Source organism: Maniola jurtina, chromosome 10 (assembly GCF_905333055.1).
Source record: "Maniola jurtina chromosome 10, ilManJurt1.1, whole genome shotgun sequence".
Taxonomy (NCBI): Eukaryota; Metazoa; Arthropoda; class Insecta; order Lepidoptera; family Nymphalidae; genus Maniola; species Maniola jurtina.
Genome location: NC_060038.1, coordinates 10,840,840 through 10,857,746, shown reverse-complemented (window position 1 = coordinate 10,857,746; position 16,907 = coordinate 10,840,840). Strand labels below are relative to the sequence as shown.

General features: G+C 37.9%; 2 protein-coding genes across 2 annotated transcripts; one reads left to right on the top strand and one right to left on the bottom strand.

Moving 5' to 3' along the window:
• Nucleotides 1-1,075: 1,075 nt before the first annotated feature.
• Nucleotides 1,076-4,070, bottom strand: LOC123869082 (heterogeneous nuclear ribonucleoprotein 87F-like). The gene is made up of 6 exons (XM_045911819.1): nt 3,856-4,070; nt 3,393-3,616; nt 2,843-3,087; nt 2,471-2,596; nt 2,064-2,388; nt 1,076-1,747 (listed from the first exon to the last, which is right to left on the bottom strand). Exons 1-5 carry the CDS (start codon nt 3,886-3,888, stop codon nt 2,069-2,071), a joined length of 948 nt encoding a protein of 315 aa, XP_045767775.1. The 5' UTR covers nt 3,889-4,070; the 3' UTR covers nt 1,076-1,747; nt 2,064-2,068.
• A 3,273-nt stretch (nt 4,071-7,343) lies between these two features.
• LOC123869081 (heterogeneous nuclear ribonucleoprotein A1-like) lies at nt 7,344-16,504 on the top strand. Its single transcript, XM_045911818.1, has 7 exons — nt 7,344-7,691; nt 8,997-9,220; nt 9,579-9,823; nt 10,572-10,757; nt 11,251-11,448; nt 12,656-12,765; nt 13,992-16,504. Exons 1-6 carry the CDS (start codon nt 7,662-7,664, stop codon nt 12,745-12,747), a joined length of 975 nt encoding a protein of 324 aa, XP_045767774.1. The 5' UTR covers nt 7,344-7,661; the 3' UTR covers nt 12,748-12,765; nt 13,992-16,504.
• The last annotated feature ends 403 nt before the right edge of the window (nt 16,505-16,907 follow it).

Genomic DNA, 16,907 nt, shown 5'->3' with positions numbered 1-16,907 from the left:
TGGAGGTTTTAATTGCATAAACAAAACGACAAGAAAGGAACCTACTGAGAATCAAATGCATTGTTTTACTTTATAAAAAAACAATTGCATACAATTGACATTACTTACTGAGACTACTTACAACACTGGATTCGCTCTTTCTTCTAATAGTTCGATAAACTCGGGTAGGTACCTACCTAGTACCTACTTAAAAAATTCATAGGGATCCCGGATTAGCTATGATTGGCGGGAGTTAGGTGATTTTTAGTTCTATAGGGGTACTTCAAAAAGAACCCTTATAGGATTAAGTTTGATTTTCAGCAAAACTTCTCTTGGCAGCAAAATAATTTACCTAATTCTCTACATTCAGTTTGTAGATGTGGTGCAATTTGGTAGATAGTAGATACTTCTTATTTATGAGCAACCAAAATATTACATTTTTAGAATGCTAAGAGCGCACTAAGTGTTCTGAGAGGTATTTTGGCAAACAGTGCAAGTACTTTTCCCGAAAGTCAAAAAATTAGTTCGATAGCGACCAAGATACAGCAAGTACATAGTAGTTTATTTTGTCAATGGTATATTGGAGAAACTAAGCATTTACACTATTTCCGTGTCACTATAACATTTGTTCACAAAAGTATGATTAGCTGAATACGAAACCTTTCAACATATTTTGCACCTAGGGTATTTCTTACTAGAATCTATTGTTTTCGAAAATTAAAAAAAAGTCCTTATTTAGTAGGTAGGTTGCTGAGGATACTCCCCTCCACAAATTGACCAACTTTCAACATGAATTATATACAAAATTAAGTGCCTACTTACACCATTTTATTCTTGGATAGATATACGCCGCCTGGCAGGGCAGTGTATAAATCTTCCACATCTGCTTTACTCACTATCAGGAAAATCACTAGTTAGATTTTTTTTTTTCAATTATTTAATTTCTAGACACTGAATTTCTTATTTAACTCTTAGTAATCCAAAATACCTACCAGTCTATTCTTTTGTACTTGTAACGCAAGTTTTAATTCTAGTGTGCACTAACTACAGTTGGCCATGGAATTTTTGGGTAAGGAATCAAGTGATAAAACTATCATAATTAATTGGAATTTTAATTATCCCTAAAGACAAATGTTCTATAATTCTAAATTGAACATTTTAAGATTGAATACAAGTAACATATTATTATGATATTCAAGCAATTAATTTATGTTATGCTACTATATTCTCACAAAAAAAGGTATATTTACAGATCAGTGCTAAATAAACAACCCTACTGCTGTTTTAAAATTTTATTACATAAATTATCCTACAAAATCACTATACCTATCATGTAACAGCTATTTGAGAACTTAATACTGAGTAAAAGATATTAAAAAAATCATGATCCATTTCAAATCAATGTCTGCTTAATCGATTTTCCTAGCGTCTAATTCAAGGGTATTCTTACAAGATAACCTAAATTGTACTTATATATCCGTAAAAAAGTATCTATTTTTTAACTTCACAAACTATGCTAAATCCTTACAAGTATGTCACGATAAGTACCTAAGTACTACAATAAATAGAAGAACTTACATATCAGTACATATTTAAAAATCTATATTTTCTAAAAGATAAGAATAGAGGTCCAACTAAATCTATGGGTTTCCTGACGGCTTCTCCTAGGTGGTCTCGCGTGTAGACCAGAGTAGAGTAACTAGTGCTCCGGAGCGTAGCCTACACTAGCACGATATACTCTGCACTACTAGTGGACTTAGCACGAAACCTAGAGATTGAAAAAACCTTTAATAAGACACGTATGCACAAGAAAATACACTAACAGTCGAAGGCTACCTTCATAGCATTAATCATCTGGCAATATCTGATCCTATTTAGTATAGTATCTGAAACAGCTATCTCATCCTATACAGTACGTATTAATGCTATGTAGTGCTTTAAGACCTAAAAACCAAAACGCATTCACTATACCTAGGAAAGAATTGTGTTTTAGTGTAATGTGATGGTAAATGACTGTAAATATCAGGAGTGCCTAAAAATAGTTTGTGTAAATGAATGTAAAGAATAAAAAAAGTTATACACACGGAATTTAGAATCTGCCTCCTCCACGGCCCTGGCCCCCGCCGTAGCTGCCGCCGCCATAGCCACCGCCACCGCCGCCACCACCACTGCTCTGGTTCACATTGTACGGCGTGGAACGGTTATTGCTATACTGCTGGTTACGGGTCGGCCCCCCACTGTAACCCTGTTGGTTGTAACTGCCAAAGTCCTGGTTACCACCCCCCCAACCCCCTCTCTGATTGCCTCCACCCCCATAGCCACCACCCCCTTGGCTTCCACCCCAACCCCCTTGATTGTTATCCCATGGATTGGAATTGTTCCAGCCACCCTGGTTGTTTCCATAACCTCCTGAAAATTAATTAAAAATTGCCTAACAAAGGAACAATGGAAAATTGTAAGTTTCTAGGTTTGTAAGAATTTAAATACATACCTCCTCCGTTACCCCAACTGTCATTTCTTCCGGAGCCTTGTCTGCCTCCTCTCTGGTCAGATCCATCTTTAGGTAAGGCTTTTTTAACATCTAATTGTTTTCCATTAATTTTATGGGGTGCATTCACTAAAACACATTAAAAAACAGTTATAAGTTGTCACTTTGTACATGGAAAATTTAAAATTTAAGTTTGATATATAACTGTGCATGTAATTAATTTGCGTACCTGATCTGCCTGAAAAATGGCAGCCAGGTATAGCTAAAATCAATACTTTACTATCCACAGTTAGAGGAAGCCAGACTTGGACACAATTCTTCCACTCTGGGGCAAAACTGTGGAATATTGAAGGCATACAATCAATGGATACTCACAGCAAATCTTGTCAACTGGATCATAGTCATCAAATTCTACAAAACCGAATCCCCTTTTCTTTCCAGTGCCCTTGTCTGTAACTATGCTAACATTTTGTACATTTCCATAATTGGAAAAGTACTCTCTTAATTGATCTTCATCGTGGTCATCTTTAATTCCACCAATAAACAGTTTCTTCACTGTGGCCCCAGCTTCTGGGTTTTTAATATCCTGTCTTGCCACAGCTCTCTTAGTTTCAACAATCCTGAGAAAAAAAAAATCTGACGTCAACATTCAATCAGTCACTGAATAATAATTAATAACAGAACTGCTCTCAAGGCAATTCTGTAAAAATAAATAAATAACCAAACATAACGCCAACCTCATCACTAGGTCATTGTAGGTAAATTACTTGTTGACCCCACAGAAAATGCCACGTGTTTATTTACACAAGACAATCACCAAGTGGTGTCTTATTTTAATTTTTGCAGTAACAAACGATGCAAAAACTAGAATTAAAGCTTTTGCATAGCTGGACTGCAGTAAAATACTGCCAAAACAGCAACTTACCGTCCATCGATCCGGTGGGGTCGGTTGTTTTGCGCGTCATCTACCATGTGCGCCTTCGAGTACGTGATGAAGCCAAATCCACGAGATCGCTTTGTTTTGGGATCTTTCATTACGACTACGTCCACGATTTCTCCCCATTTTTCAAAATGAGCTTTTAGAGACTCGTCCGAAGTGCGATAATTAAGACCACCAATAAATATTTTGCGGTGGACCTCGGGCTCGTCCTAAAAGTAGAACACCGGTTGAACAAAATGGCGGGCGGCAACTACAGCGATCTAAGGTTCATAGCATGCTCATTTACAACAGAATATGCAATTCTTAACAATTACTACTGTAGGTCCATCATCTACTGCAAAACTAAACTACTTAATTAAATGACAAATCCTAATCTGATAACTGTGAAGGCAAACCTCTACGAAAATAGATGATGACTCAAATTATAAGATAAAAAAGGAATACTTACAAAACCATCGTCACCATTCTGTTGCGGCCTCATTTTGACCACGTAGAGTAAAAGCTTATAAAATTATCAACAATTAAATTAAAAATTACTTCTTTTCAGCGTATAAGTTCCAACGGAAGCTTCTTTGACGCGTCACGACTACAAAATCAATAAGTAAAACAATCACTTCACGTCCGTTGCCGACCGACGCCACGCCAAAAAGAAAGATGGACGACTTCTTCTTTTCTTTTCACTTCCAAGCAGTGTTTCCATTTAGAATTTTGTTTTACCCTAGATTCTGCTGGAATTCGACCTAAATTACTGTTAAAAATTTTCAAAATATCCTTATTTGAGTGTGCAGTTCATTATTATTAATAAAATTATTATTCAAAAGAACAACATCACTAATTCAAATTTTAAATAGAATTTCATTGGTATTCTAAGTGTAGAGTCGTATTAATACAAAGACGATGATACTTCTTAATTTCCTCCATTCCGAAATATAAATTCATATAATATAGTTAATACCTAGCCAATTAATTGTATCTACCTATAAAAATACGTCTTGCGTCTTATTGAAAGATATTTTCGTCATCTTAAATGCTGAAAAAGGGTAAAATTGTCGAACTCTTTTGAATCTATCCCCTTTCATAAAATATTTGAAGTAAGTAGTACAATTAAATAAGCATTGGATGGCCATATACAAAATGAAAAATCAGGCTCCACCTGAAGTGCTACTTAAAAAAAGCAAGAAGCAGTATTAGTCGATTCACCTTAAAATTGGGAGATATCCATAAAAGTGAAAACACTGCTTCAAGTTCCACGCGTCAGCCGGAAGTTCAAGTCTTGTTCAAGTGTAGTCTATGTGGTCTATGGCTATTTTTATTTGTAGGGTTGTACCTTGGTTGTACTTTCCTTCGAGGTTGTACAACACATGAGGGCTGGTATTGACCAAAATTAGTGATGACTGAATATGAGTGATTCAGAATAGGTCAACCGTTTAGAATATAAATTAAATATTTTGGAACTTAATTGATTTATATAATAATTATATAGAGCAATCATAAAAATAATATCAGTGCTGTCAATGATGAAAACATTTATTTTGTGGATTCAAATGGGTTTTTAACCGACTTCCAAAAAAGGAGGAGGTTCTCAATTCGTCGGAATCTTTTTTTTAGCTACTCTTTTTTTGGTCGATCTTTACAGAATGCAAGAAGTGTAAATATTGGTAACAAATCTACACTTACCAGAGACATGCTACCTAAACTAGATTGTGCACTGAGACACCAAAAACGAGCCTATTGAGATAGCGCTAAATTGGAGTGTGTCCCTTTCTATTAGGGTGACAACACGATTTGATAATGTAAGACATTTGAGGGATTATATGAGAATAGGAAAGGATGAATCATCATGATAACCCATCGCCGCCCACTACTGAGCACGGGTCTCTTCTCAGAATGATAAAGGTTTAGGCCATAGTCTGCCGCGCTGTAGTTATAAAAGTAGAGAAATTCAATTTTTTTTTTGTTCTGCGAAAAAGTACCAGTCATGTTAAGTATGGGTACCTATAATATAGGTAAGTAAAATTATTTTGTATAATCTGGTGCATGTGTTTAGGTCCTAAACAGTTTTAGGAAGTTCGTAAGCAAGGCATACTTTTGGGAAAATTGATGGTACAGCGTTTCTTTTTAAAAAAAATTCAGTGCACACGAAGCCGTAGCAAAATCTTCCGCTTTAAAATGCATTCCGCAAACTGCCGAATATTTGGTGATATTTCCTGGAACGACAGCGATCCATTTTTGCCTTAAGTCTTCATTTTTGAGAAATCTATCGATAAACAGAAAAAAACACTTCCATTAAACAATCAAATTATGGTTACCTTACTACTTCTGTATAGTATAGTACAGAATGTTCGCCATATTGTTTTGCTTGACATCCAGTGTTGTCATCCTATTAATTTAAAAAAAATATTTATAATACTTTTTAAACTAAATGATATTTTAATGACATTATAAAATAAAGATAACGGTATGAAAATTACTGCGAAAACAAAAGAAAGTAATCTTGTTGTTTGAAATTAAATAAACAATGAATAAGAACTTTGTGAGCTACATCATAATTCGTACCATAGAAAATATTTTTTTATGCTTGCAATCCATTAGACAGTGACACAATCCAATTTATAGACCTCTCGCTCGGCTCGTTTTTCCGCTTAGCATAATTGTATTAGAAATTGGACTTTATGCCAATGCAACAGAGTTTATTTTTGCAGGGAATTAAATCTGAAGTGCACAATCATGTTTAGGTAGCACATCTCTGACACTTACTAGGTAAGTGATCAGCATTAAGATTAATCCTGTCCACATCCTGTCTTCCAAAAGCTCTTTGGTAATCTTGGTAAGTGGTAAGTGTCTTTGTCTGTAATATATTTTTTTTATCTGTGAGCCTAAAGACGCACTGCATTTTGTCCCGTAATCGGTTGTAATGTAACTAACAACCGCAAAACTGTTGAATCGTGAAAAGTACGCGGCAGGTTGAGATGGCAGTTGGGGTATGAGGCGGGGCGTCTCCACCCCAGTTGCTATCTCAACGTCACGCACTATACGTATTTTTACTTTTTAACCGACTTCATGTAACTATTGTAGCAGCCATGCAGCGCATGCACGATGCATGCAGAGCATGCACGATGCTCTGTCAGCCATTCAAGGTAAAGGCGACAAGCCGTTTACTTGGGCACCTGACTTAGAGCGTTGTTTCAACTCGTGCAAGGAGAGTTTAGCTAACGCAACTCTGTTAGCTCATCCAGTCGCCGACGCTCAACTCGGGTTATTTACCGATGCGTCTAGCTCTCATGTCGGCGCTTGTTTACAATTACAAGTTAATAAGGCTTGGCAACCAATTGCATTTTTTAGCAAAAAGCTAACTGTAAAGCAATCCGAATGGCCGGCTTACTACAGAGAGCTTCTGGCCATTTATGAAAGCGTGCAACATTTTAAGCACATTCTTGAAGGTCAACAGGCCACCATTTATACTGATCACGTCGGGGTCACCAGAATATGTAGCAGCCATGCAGCGTATGATGGATAACTTGATAAATAAAAATACCGCTACATATTAACTTGTATTACTTGTGCTGTATTTACAATATGTGTCTTGGTTACAATTAAAACTGTGGTAGAAAAACGAGGTCCGGAGCTTGATGCTAGACCGAGGTGTTTCGGTCTTGATAATCTGAAGTGAATTTGGTTGAATATGCTGCCCGGGGTTCGTCCAGGCCAGCAGGATATTCGAATTGTTCCGAATTCAAATTGTGTTCTCTAAATGACAGCTGCAAAGTGTGTTGCTTTCTTCGCAGCTGCCGGTCTTAAAAGAGGCTGCATGCCTCTACATCATCACAAAATCTTATCCGCGGTTAGCTGTAGTGTGTGTTAGCGCTAATATCGATGGTCTGTATTTTGACATTGACATTGACAAACAATTTGCATAGTCACTTTTTTTGCTTTTTTTTAACGGTGTTCATCTGTTTGTCGCATGTTGTCGCTTGTGCCTTGTCGTTACTCGTTTCACTCCTTTCACAATAGACAGAACCTACAAAATTAGAACTTTACTGTTTTTTTCGGTGGTGTGGACTGTGGATTTAATTCCGTAAAAAATATTAATAGCTATAGAAGTGAAAACAATTGCTTTAACTCTATCTACAGACTGTCTGGCACTAAACATTACGCTCTGGCTCTCACTGTTATAGATTGAGCGTGAACGTAATTTATAGTAAACCTACATTTTTTGGTTCCGATTTACGATTAAATTGTTAAATCGAGGTCAAAATGAAACCCGGGGGCGGCGATGATGACTATGTAAGTATATAAACGTTTAAATATGTCAAACTTTCCTTCATAACCTTTACCTTTCTTCACCTTTTGACGCGGTGGTCTATTGGATTTTGAATACTGCCACTTGAAGTAGAACTATGATCACTTGCTACGTGTACCATTTTGTATACCTACGTAATGTGGCACACAATACATAGTAAGAAATCTAGATTTGTCACATTCCTCTCCTTCCATCTCTACACAACAATTTGTCAAAGTACTAAGTAGAATAATGCCTTGTTGGCACACCTAAAAGTTATCAACCAAGAATGTGTTTTATCAACACAACAAAAGTTGACTACAATATTATTTTACCTGATCTGTAATCGTGATCAACATTATCATTGGGCAACATGATGCTTTTTGATGAATAACAATTCAATTAAAATGAGAAGTTAACTTTAATATGCATAAAATTGCATCCATTCAAAACTCTGAAGGTTATAAATTAGTATTATGTGAAATGCCTGTAAGTCACTGGGATCATGCCTGAAGGCTGAAAATCAGTGTTATGGTTGATATTGACTGTAGTCTGTAGCATTATAGCTTAGTAGTTAAGATCTCTGTCTTCTAATCGGGTGGTTGGGTGTTCGATCCCAGGCATGCACTTAACTTTTCAAAGCTATGTGTGTTTTAAGCAATTATAATATTATGTCACTTGCTTTAACGGTAAAGTAAATCATTGTGAGGACACTTGCATCCTTAGAATTCTCCATAATTCCCTCAATGGTCTGCTAAGATGAAATCAGCTAATCTGCACTTGGCCAGCATGGTGAACTAAGATTACTTCTCATTCTGAGAGGGGAGACCTGTGATCAGTAGTGAGCTGTGATGGGTTGATAAGAATATAGCATTAAGGTGAGGCAGCATCCTGTCCAGCCAGTTTGAAAAGTACAATAATTATATTAAATAAGATGCATTCTTGGTTTTCAAAGAGCAAAAAATTACCATTACAGAGATTTTAGAAAATCATTTGTTCATTGATTCTGTTTTTAAAATATATTAAAAGTTATTTTGTGATTGTGCAAAGTCAGCCAGTCAGTATTAATATACATTATTTAAAAGGTATTCCATTGATTGCATGCAACCTATATTTATATCAATAGCTTTTGTCCACTGTACATATATTTTTTTATAGCTTATATGATACTTGTGAATATAGTAGCTTTCTAATAGTGAAAGGACTATCTGGTTTAGTAGTTTCAAAGTTTACCAATTACAAATAAACAACAAATCTTCCCTCTTTAGAAAATTAGCCTAGATTAAAATAAATACATAAATTTATTCCAGGAGGAACCTGAACATACTAGGAAACTGTTCATCGGTGGTCTTGACTACAGGACAACAGACACTTCTCTCAAGGAATTTTACGAGCAATGGGGTGAGATTGTGGATGTTGTCGTCATGAAGGATCCACAGACTAAACGATCAAGGGGTTTTGGATTCATAACATATTCTAGAGCGCACATGATTGATGATGCTCAGAAAAACAGGCCGCATAAAATTGATGGAAGGTAATTAAAATTATAGACTGATACCCATTCAATGCTTTTAACAAAATAAAACCAAGGAAGCACATTATAGTGTGGCTACAATATAGTCACAAGAAGACAAGAAGTAGTTCTTTTAAATTAACCACTAAAATGAAAACATAACTAATTTAAACTACTAAGTGGACAAATGACATCTTATGAGGTCACTGAACTCAGACAGCACAAGACTGATATAGAAGCCCCTAAAAGTGACCTATGTCCAGCAGTGGCCATTTAGCGGTTGATAATGGTGATGGTGGATTAAATCACACAATGGTGGTTATTTAAAACATACAAGCAATAAAATTTCATGTAGGTAAACTTTAAAATCAAATTACAGAATTGTGGAACCAAAACGAGCAGTGCCCCGAGAGGAGATAAAGAGGCCAGATGCAAGCGCAACAGTTAAGAAGCTGTTTGTGGGCGGCCTCAAGCAAGACATTGAAGAGGAAGATTTGAGGGAGTACTTCAGTTCCTATGGTGACATTGTATCAGTCAGTCTAGTCACCGAGAAAGAGACGGGCAAGAAGAGAGGATTTGGTTTTGTGGAGTTTGATGACTATGATCCGGTTGACAGAATATGCTGTGAGTATTTTTCGTTAATAACTTTGAGAACAAAGACTTCAAAGAATACTTCAGTCCTTACTGTGACCTCGCATATTTAGTCACTAAGAAGGGAGAGCATTTTGTTTTGTGGAGCTAATGACTATGATCTGGTTTGATAGAATATTATGTTGTAAGTATGTTGGGCTTATAACATGTGGAATTTTACGTGTTGTTTATGGAATTTTTAGTTGAATCCACACTTGTTAAAGATTTAGGCCTGCCGATTAAAGTAATGAAATCAAATCTGCCAATCTGCTCTGGCCAATGTAATTTTTTTTTGCATTTTATCTGTGTTGAGCTTTAAGCTTTTATTTATTTACAAGATGGCGCCCGCAACTGCCTCGATAGTTCAACGGTTGAGGAGCGGACTGAATTCCGAAAGGTTGGCGCTTCAAACCCCACCCGTTGCACTATTGTCGTACCCAGTCCTGGCACAAACTTTACGCTTAATTGGAGAGGAAAGGGGAGTGTTAGTCATGATAAGCATGGCTAATATTCTTTAAAAAAAAAAAAAACTTAGTCTGCGTGATTTTAGGGTCATAAAAATTCCGGTGGGAACTCTGACCTATGCCCATCCCTGGGATGTAAAAATGTAATGGGATCCTTTAGGTACCAAATATCATCAAAATTGGTTTTAATGACGGGCAATGAATATCTAGCAGGCTGATAGACAGAGATAAACTTGCGCAATTATAATATTAGTATGGATTTATTTTATTTATTTCAGTGGAACCAAACCACAAGATCAAAGGGCGTCGTTTGGACGTGAAGAAAGCGTTATCGAAGTCCGAGATGGCGGCCGGCGGTAGCGGCGGCGGCGGTGGTGGTGGCGGCGGCGGCGGCGGCGCCGGGGGCAGCCGGCGCGGCGGCCGCGGCGGCTGGGGCAACCGAGGCGATGAGTGGGGCGGGTCAGGTATGTACTTTGATACATATTTACACTTCGCAAACAAAAACTTTTAAAAATTGTACTCCATCTTTTTCAACCTGCACATTAAAGCGCATAAAGCCATTTTGGATGGATGGATATACACGATTAAAATGCATTTAAAATGTAGTCACTGGTTTTATTTAAGGCTGATGTCAAAAATGTATTGCATGGAGTTATATTTTATGGTATCAAAATTGCTTCTCACTGGGACTTTTGGCGAAAGGAATCACGAAAGCACGGAGTTATGTGCATTTTTAGAAATTAAATATCGCTTGCTCTGACGAAAAAAATTCAGGACTAGGCAATTCCTTGGTTTTTATGTCAACTGTCACCCTCCTGCAACCCGCGCCCTGCCTCACGTTCGGTCTTGGTAAAATGGTACCATCATGATCAAACTATTGCCGGCACACTACTGAGCATGAGTCTCTGCTCAGAGTGAGAAGGGTTTACCTATAGTATAACAGTATTTTAAATGTAGGGTATGACAACCAAGGAGGAGGTGGCTGGGGCAACCAGAACCCGTGGGACAACTCAAGCAGCTGGGGCGGCCAGGGCTACGGCGAGCAGGGCTGGGGCCCGGCGGCGGACAACTTCGGCGGGGGCTACCAGCAGAACTACGGCGGCGGGCCCATGCGCCCCAACTACAACACCGCCCGCCAGCAGCCGTATAACGCAGGTACACTCAGAACCCGTGGGACAGCTGGGGCGGCCAGGGCTACGGTGAAGCAGGGCTGAGGCCCGGCGGCGGACGGCTTCGGTGCGTGCTACCAGCAGAATTACGCTGGCGGGCCCATGCCCGAACTACAACGCCGCCCGCCAGCAGCCGTATAACGCAGGTACACTCAAATCCATCAGCCTTGCGTCCACTCCTAGATATAAGCTTTTTTGAGAGTGCCCCACTGAACACGGTCCTGCGCTTTACTCATCTACCAGTTTCCCGCCTTGAGATTATGGGTCCAGGCTGGACCGATGGCAGGTTTTCTACTCTAAAACATGTCTGCTCCTTTGGACTTTGGTACTGCGACAGATGATTTCACTGCCATAAACACATCTGATCTGTAGTTCTACGAATTTCCTCATGCCGGATTTTATCTCTAACAGAGACACTAGCAATTAGTAAGTGATTCACTGATCAACTTGGTGGTACCATTGAACATTGTAAAAAAGATGGCAATAATTATGTTTAGATTTAGACCTGTCATCTTAATTAACAGATTAGTTTACAAGTCCAGGACGCAAGCTATGTTTGTGACACTTCAAGATCGATTGATCTGTGAAAAGGTAACAGATAGAACTACATTACACCTTCACAGTTATCATGTTGATTCAATATAGATCGATATTAAATGAGAAGCTGGTGAACAAGAATGGTGTAATTACACTTTTTTTTCTTTAATACTGACTAGCTGACGCCCGCGACTTCGTCCGCGTGGATTTAGGTTTTTCGAAATCCCGTGGGAACTCTTTGGTTTTCCGGGATAAAAAGTAGCCTATGTGCTAATTCAGGATATTGTCTATCTTCATTCCGAATTTCAGCCAAATCCGTCCAGTAGTTTTTGCGTGAAGGAGTAACAAACATACACACACACACACACACACACACATACAAACTTTCGCCTTTATATTAATACTGATGTTTTTAGTCCATTGAACTAATTTTCAAGCAAAACAGCCTAAAATGACTGAAATTAAGTCCTCTAAGTTCAGGAGGTCAATCACTAAAATTGAGTCCCAAGTTCGCGATTTTGATCACAACGGCATATATTATAATTCAGCAACATTCATCCAGTTTTTTGCTGCTGCTGTAAAAATTTGTTTTGTGCAATTATACCATTTCGTTCGCCAGCTCCTTGTATAATTTACATTTGGTTTTGTTTCACTAGGCACAGGCTACTCTACCGGCGGGGCTCAAAGTTTCAATAACATGGGCGCCGCCGCCGCCGCTCCTACCGGCGCTAATCAACGACGTTTCTAAACCAACGCTGGTTGTCTTGTAAGTATTGCATTTATACATTTCCTACTATTCTTCATTATTTCTTTATCATAAGATTAGTTTTAATATAGCCCTGAGTATAATCCATCTCATAGTGACAGACGGAAAACGAATTGATTTAAAAATTGAGCTAGTTGTGTTTGTTAAAAAAAAACTTAATATATGCTAACACACCACTCCCTTATACGAAAAGAATGTGCGGACTTCACGCTATGTTTAAGGCCATAATATGATAAATGGCTTTAACTTTGTCTTAGTAATACTTTCATTAATCCCTTAGTTTTTTTTTCTATAGTCTGTCATACCACGGAATTTAATATGTAGGAAAAGAATTTGCCAACATAACAAATGAGTTCCGTACTATTCCGTATTATTTGCCTTCCGTACGCACATCGTATGAACAGCAGAAAACAATTCGAACATGATTATGATAATTTCATCAAAATTCGTTCTCGGTTCTTACTATGATTCTGTTATTTAAGCGTTATTTATTTTAAGTACAGTAGGTGTCAGGTAAAAAGAACGCTGTCCTTGAACCTGCGCAGTGGGTGAATTATCGATTTATTTGATGGAACGAAGTTAAGCGCGCGGTTTCTTTCCCGCGCTATTGTTTGTGAGCCATCCTTCACTTTTCGCGTACAATACAGTATTCGGCAGGAAAGATTACACAGCGAAAAGAAAGAGCTAATCAGCGGCATCTTTATAGAGCGTCGTTTCTGTTGATGATACCTTTGTGTCGTTTTGTCCACCGTAATGGACGTATACAAACGTATATGTACACTGAAAGATGTGTGCCATTCAAAATGATAGTTATTTTTTGTTCGATTTGAAGTATAGTCTTCGTACCTTCACTATGTTGACAGATGTCTCATCACTAACATATGGTTCCAAGTACGCTCACATGACACTCACTGCTGCTATCAGCGCCAAAATGGCGAAACTCAAATTGTTTTAAACTGCTAGGCAATCACAGGTCCAGCATACCTACTGATATTAGTAGAGGTCACTGAGTTTTGTCGTTGACGACGTAGTCTCAAAGATAGATTTGAAAAAACACTACAAAACCGAAGTTGCCAATTAGCTATTTCTAAAGATTGAAGATCTTTCTTACCGGATAATGTACCCGTGCGCGAACATAACCCCCCCTCCCTGTTGTCCAGAGCTCTTTTTACCTGACAGCAACTGTATATAGTACGTATTTTAAACGGTCCTTGTTGAATGCTTAGGTCTCAAGTCGCATAGTTGAAGCTAGGCAGGCAGATAGAATAGACACAAGTAGGCAAGGAGTCAGCTTAGTGAGGGAAGCGGACTAACCATCGTCTTAGTCAGTTTACGTTTATTTCACAAATAAGGTTTGTTTAAGGTATTGTGAGGCACTAGAATTTCTTCATCTTTAATATCGATTAGCACTTCTTGATTCACAGTTTTTGCATATTTTTACGTACACTTGGCACAACGCTAAGGACACGTCTGTGGATGACTTGAGGCTTGTTTAGCGTCTATGGCTAGTTGCAGACTATCGTTTTTCTGTGCGTTTTACAGACGTTTTGACACACGCGTATATATAAATCATACGCGCGTGAATATTCTTATTCCGATTAGTTTGCTCGATCCTGTAAATCAGTCAGTAGCAATATATAGACTGGCGTCTTCGCGGTTCCTGCGTATACAAGCTTCGAAGTGGGTCTACGCTCGTACGAGTAACAAAAGTGGTACGCGTGTACGAAAACGAGCCTATGTGCGCAAAAAAACGCTAATCTAAAACCGCTCTAACCGCTCTAAAGCTCTATGATGTTCGTGCAGTGCCATACATCAGGCCACGGACGCTAGTGGGATTCTACTGCAATGTTATATATTATGTTGAAAATATTAGGGACGCAACATGTCTGTGGGTAGAAAACGCAATGCAGGAATTCCGCGAGTCCGTTAGATTTGTCCATGACATTATGTGGAAAAATAAAAAATCCTGGAAAAATGTAATAACGTGAAACCCAAAATTACTAGTATTTGTATTCGGATCGGTTTGCTGGTAATAATATATTATTAATAATAATTGCATTCTGCAATTAACCTTTTTAAGTTTTGATTGAATTAATTGGTTTATTATCTTCCTTAAAAACGATAGGGAAGAGAAAGCGGCACTTTGTCGACTGCTGCCGTCATCGCACGTCGGTGGTGGCTGTCGACGCGCTATCGGCTGCCGTTGACGCGCGTCGACAGCCGTCAGTTTGTCGACGGCAGTTGTCAATGCGTCGACAGTAGCCGCCGTCTCGCGACAACTCGACGGCAGCAGTCACCCCTGTCGTCGACAAAATGCCACTCGTCTGTAAGCACCTGATGGCGTCCGCCTGCTATACAATTTATATGAAACTGCATCGACTAGAGGCGCGGCCCGTGAATGATACATAGACTACGAAATGCTCGCCGCACCGTCGCGGCCCGACCCGTCTCTAGTGGACGCCTTTCTTATAATGAGCGATCGCCGATCTCCGTCTTTGGTCGCTAAACAAGCCTTAAGTTTTTCACTTCGGAAGTTGCTTAAATTTTTTGTAATATTTTATTTTAAAAGAAGTTTATAATTTTCAATTGAGTTGTTATAATGTGAAAACTGTGCTGTTTATTATGGGGTTTGTGTTCCTAGTTTTAAGTTTAAATCTCTTTGCAAATATCAACATTCCATTAATTTAAAAAGAAAACACTAGAGGTGCAATATTTTTGTAACGTATAATCTGGTAATTTGTATAATTGCATTAAACATAAGTGAAAATTATAAAGATAAATGACGTAATACTGTGTTTTCTTTAATTGGTCAATGGGGTGTCAAAGTTTTATTGGGGTTTCGTGAAATGAAATTAATTAATACCTAGCTAATATATTATAATGAAGGCATTGATTGTTATAACTTTAAACAAATATATTACTGTTGTTTTTTCCATATTTTACTCAAGTGTAATGGGGGATGCCATTCTGTCAATACCGTTTCGTGGTTCTGATATCGTACATATCTATACTATACCTATTGTTTCAATTAGTGTCCGATCGAAGTTCGATTGCTGCCTGAAGTCGAAGCCAAAGCCGATTACTCGGTCATTACAACAACCTTCGGCCGAAGCCGAAGGTTGTGGTATAGATGTGGTAGGAATAATATGGTGTTTTTTTAAGTTTATGTTGATTGCTGTCTTGTTGAACTTGACTTAATTAAAAAACACTGTAGTGAAAGTGTACGTCGTTTTTGTTTTTAAGTCTCCCGTGTTTTTATTCTTTGTTTAACAATAAATACCAAATACAATGTAATTGTAAGCAATAAATACATTTAAATTAAATAAATAAGTGAAAATTTATTTACTTATGTAAAATTATTTCGGCGCTTGTTAGAAACCTTCGGCTTCGGCGAAAACTTGGGCTACTCGACCGAAGCTAAACGTCTAGCCAAAAGTCGTTTTTTGGCCGAAGGTGGCCGAATCCAAAGCCGAAAGTTCGGTCGGACACTAGTTGCAACACAGTCATTACCAATATCTCCTCAATTCGCGATCGCGATGTCTCGTTGTGACAATATTGATGGCATAGCACCCGCCCGCCATTAATTGTAATAATACATTTGTTTCCCTATTTTGTGTGCATTAATTAAATTGAGACTGTTTTCCATGGACTCTTCTACACTTTGGACAAGCCTCCGTCTGTGGAAAAGGCCATGGTAAGTTATGACTAATAAATAATAAATAAAAACATTAAATAATAATAACATCTTTTATTTTCCCTTCCATTGTATTTTCCCTTCCTTTCTTTTATTTTTCATTCAAGTGATATATTATACATTAACATTAATTTATCCAACTGAAAAAGATGGTAACATTGACTAGCATATTCTAAACAAAAATAGATAGATCTCAACTTTACAATGTGGCCAATTCTATTCTATAAGAGGGATAGCAGCAAATCTAAATATGCTGCTATCCTTCTCATACTGCTTCCTGCAGAAAAGAATAGCATTAGGTTTGAACCAGTCAATAATTTAGTTTCAAGACTGTGTACAGTAGAATTAGCCACAATTGCAAAAGAAAAAAGCTTTGGCCCTTACCTTTAGTTCTTTTTCTAAGACCTTTACTAATAAAAAAATACATATGGCATTTCAACATGACCCT

Bases quoted from the DNA above. Each gene is read 5' to 3' on its own strand.
- LOC123869081 (XM_045911818.1), top strand. From the start codon at position 7,662: ATGAAACCCGGGGGCGGCGATGATGACTAT. The intron at 10,758-11,250 runs GTATGTACTTTG...TTTTAAATGTAG, and splicing joins CGATGAGTGGGGCGGGTCAG to GGTATGACAACCAAGGAGGA. The intron at 11,449-12,655 runs GTACACTCAGAA...TTGTTTCACTAG, and splicing joins CCAGCAGCCGTATAACGCAG to GCACAGGCTACTCTACCGGC.
- LOC123869082 (XM_045911819.1), bottom strand. From the start codon at position 3,888: ATGAGGCCGCAACAGAATGGTGACGATGGTTTT. The intron at 3,617-3,855 runs GTAAGTATTCCT...TTCTACTTTTAG, and splicing joins AGAATGGTGACGATGGTTTT to GACGAGCCCGAGGTCCACCG. The intron at 3,088-3,392 runs GTAAGTTGCTGT...TTTTTTTCTCAG, and splicing joins CCCCACCGGATCGATGGACG to GATTGTTGAAACTAAGAGAG.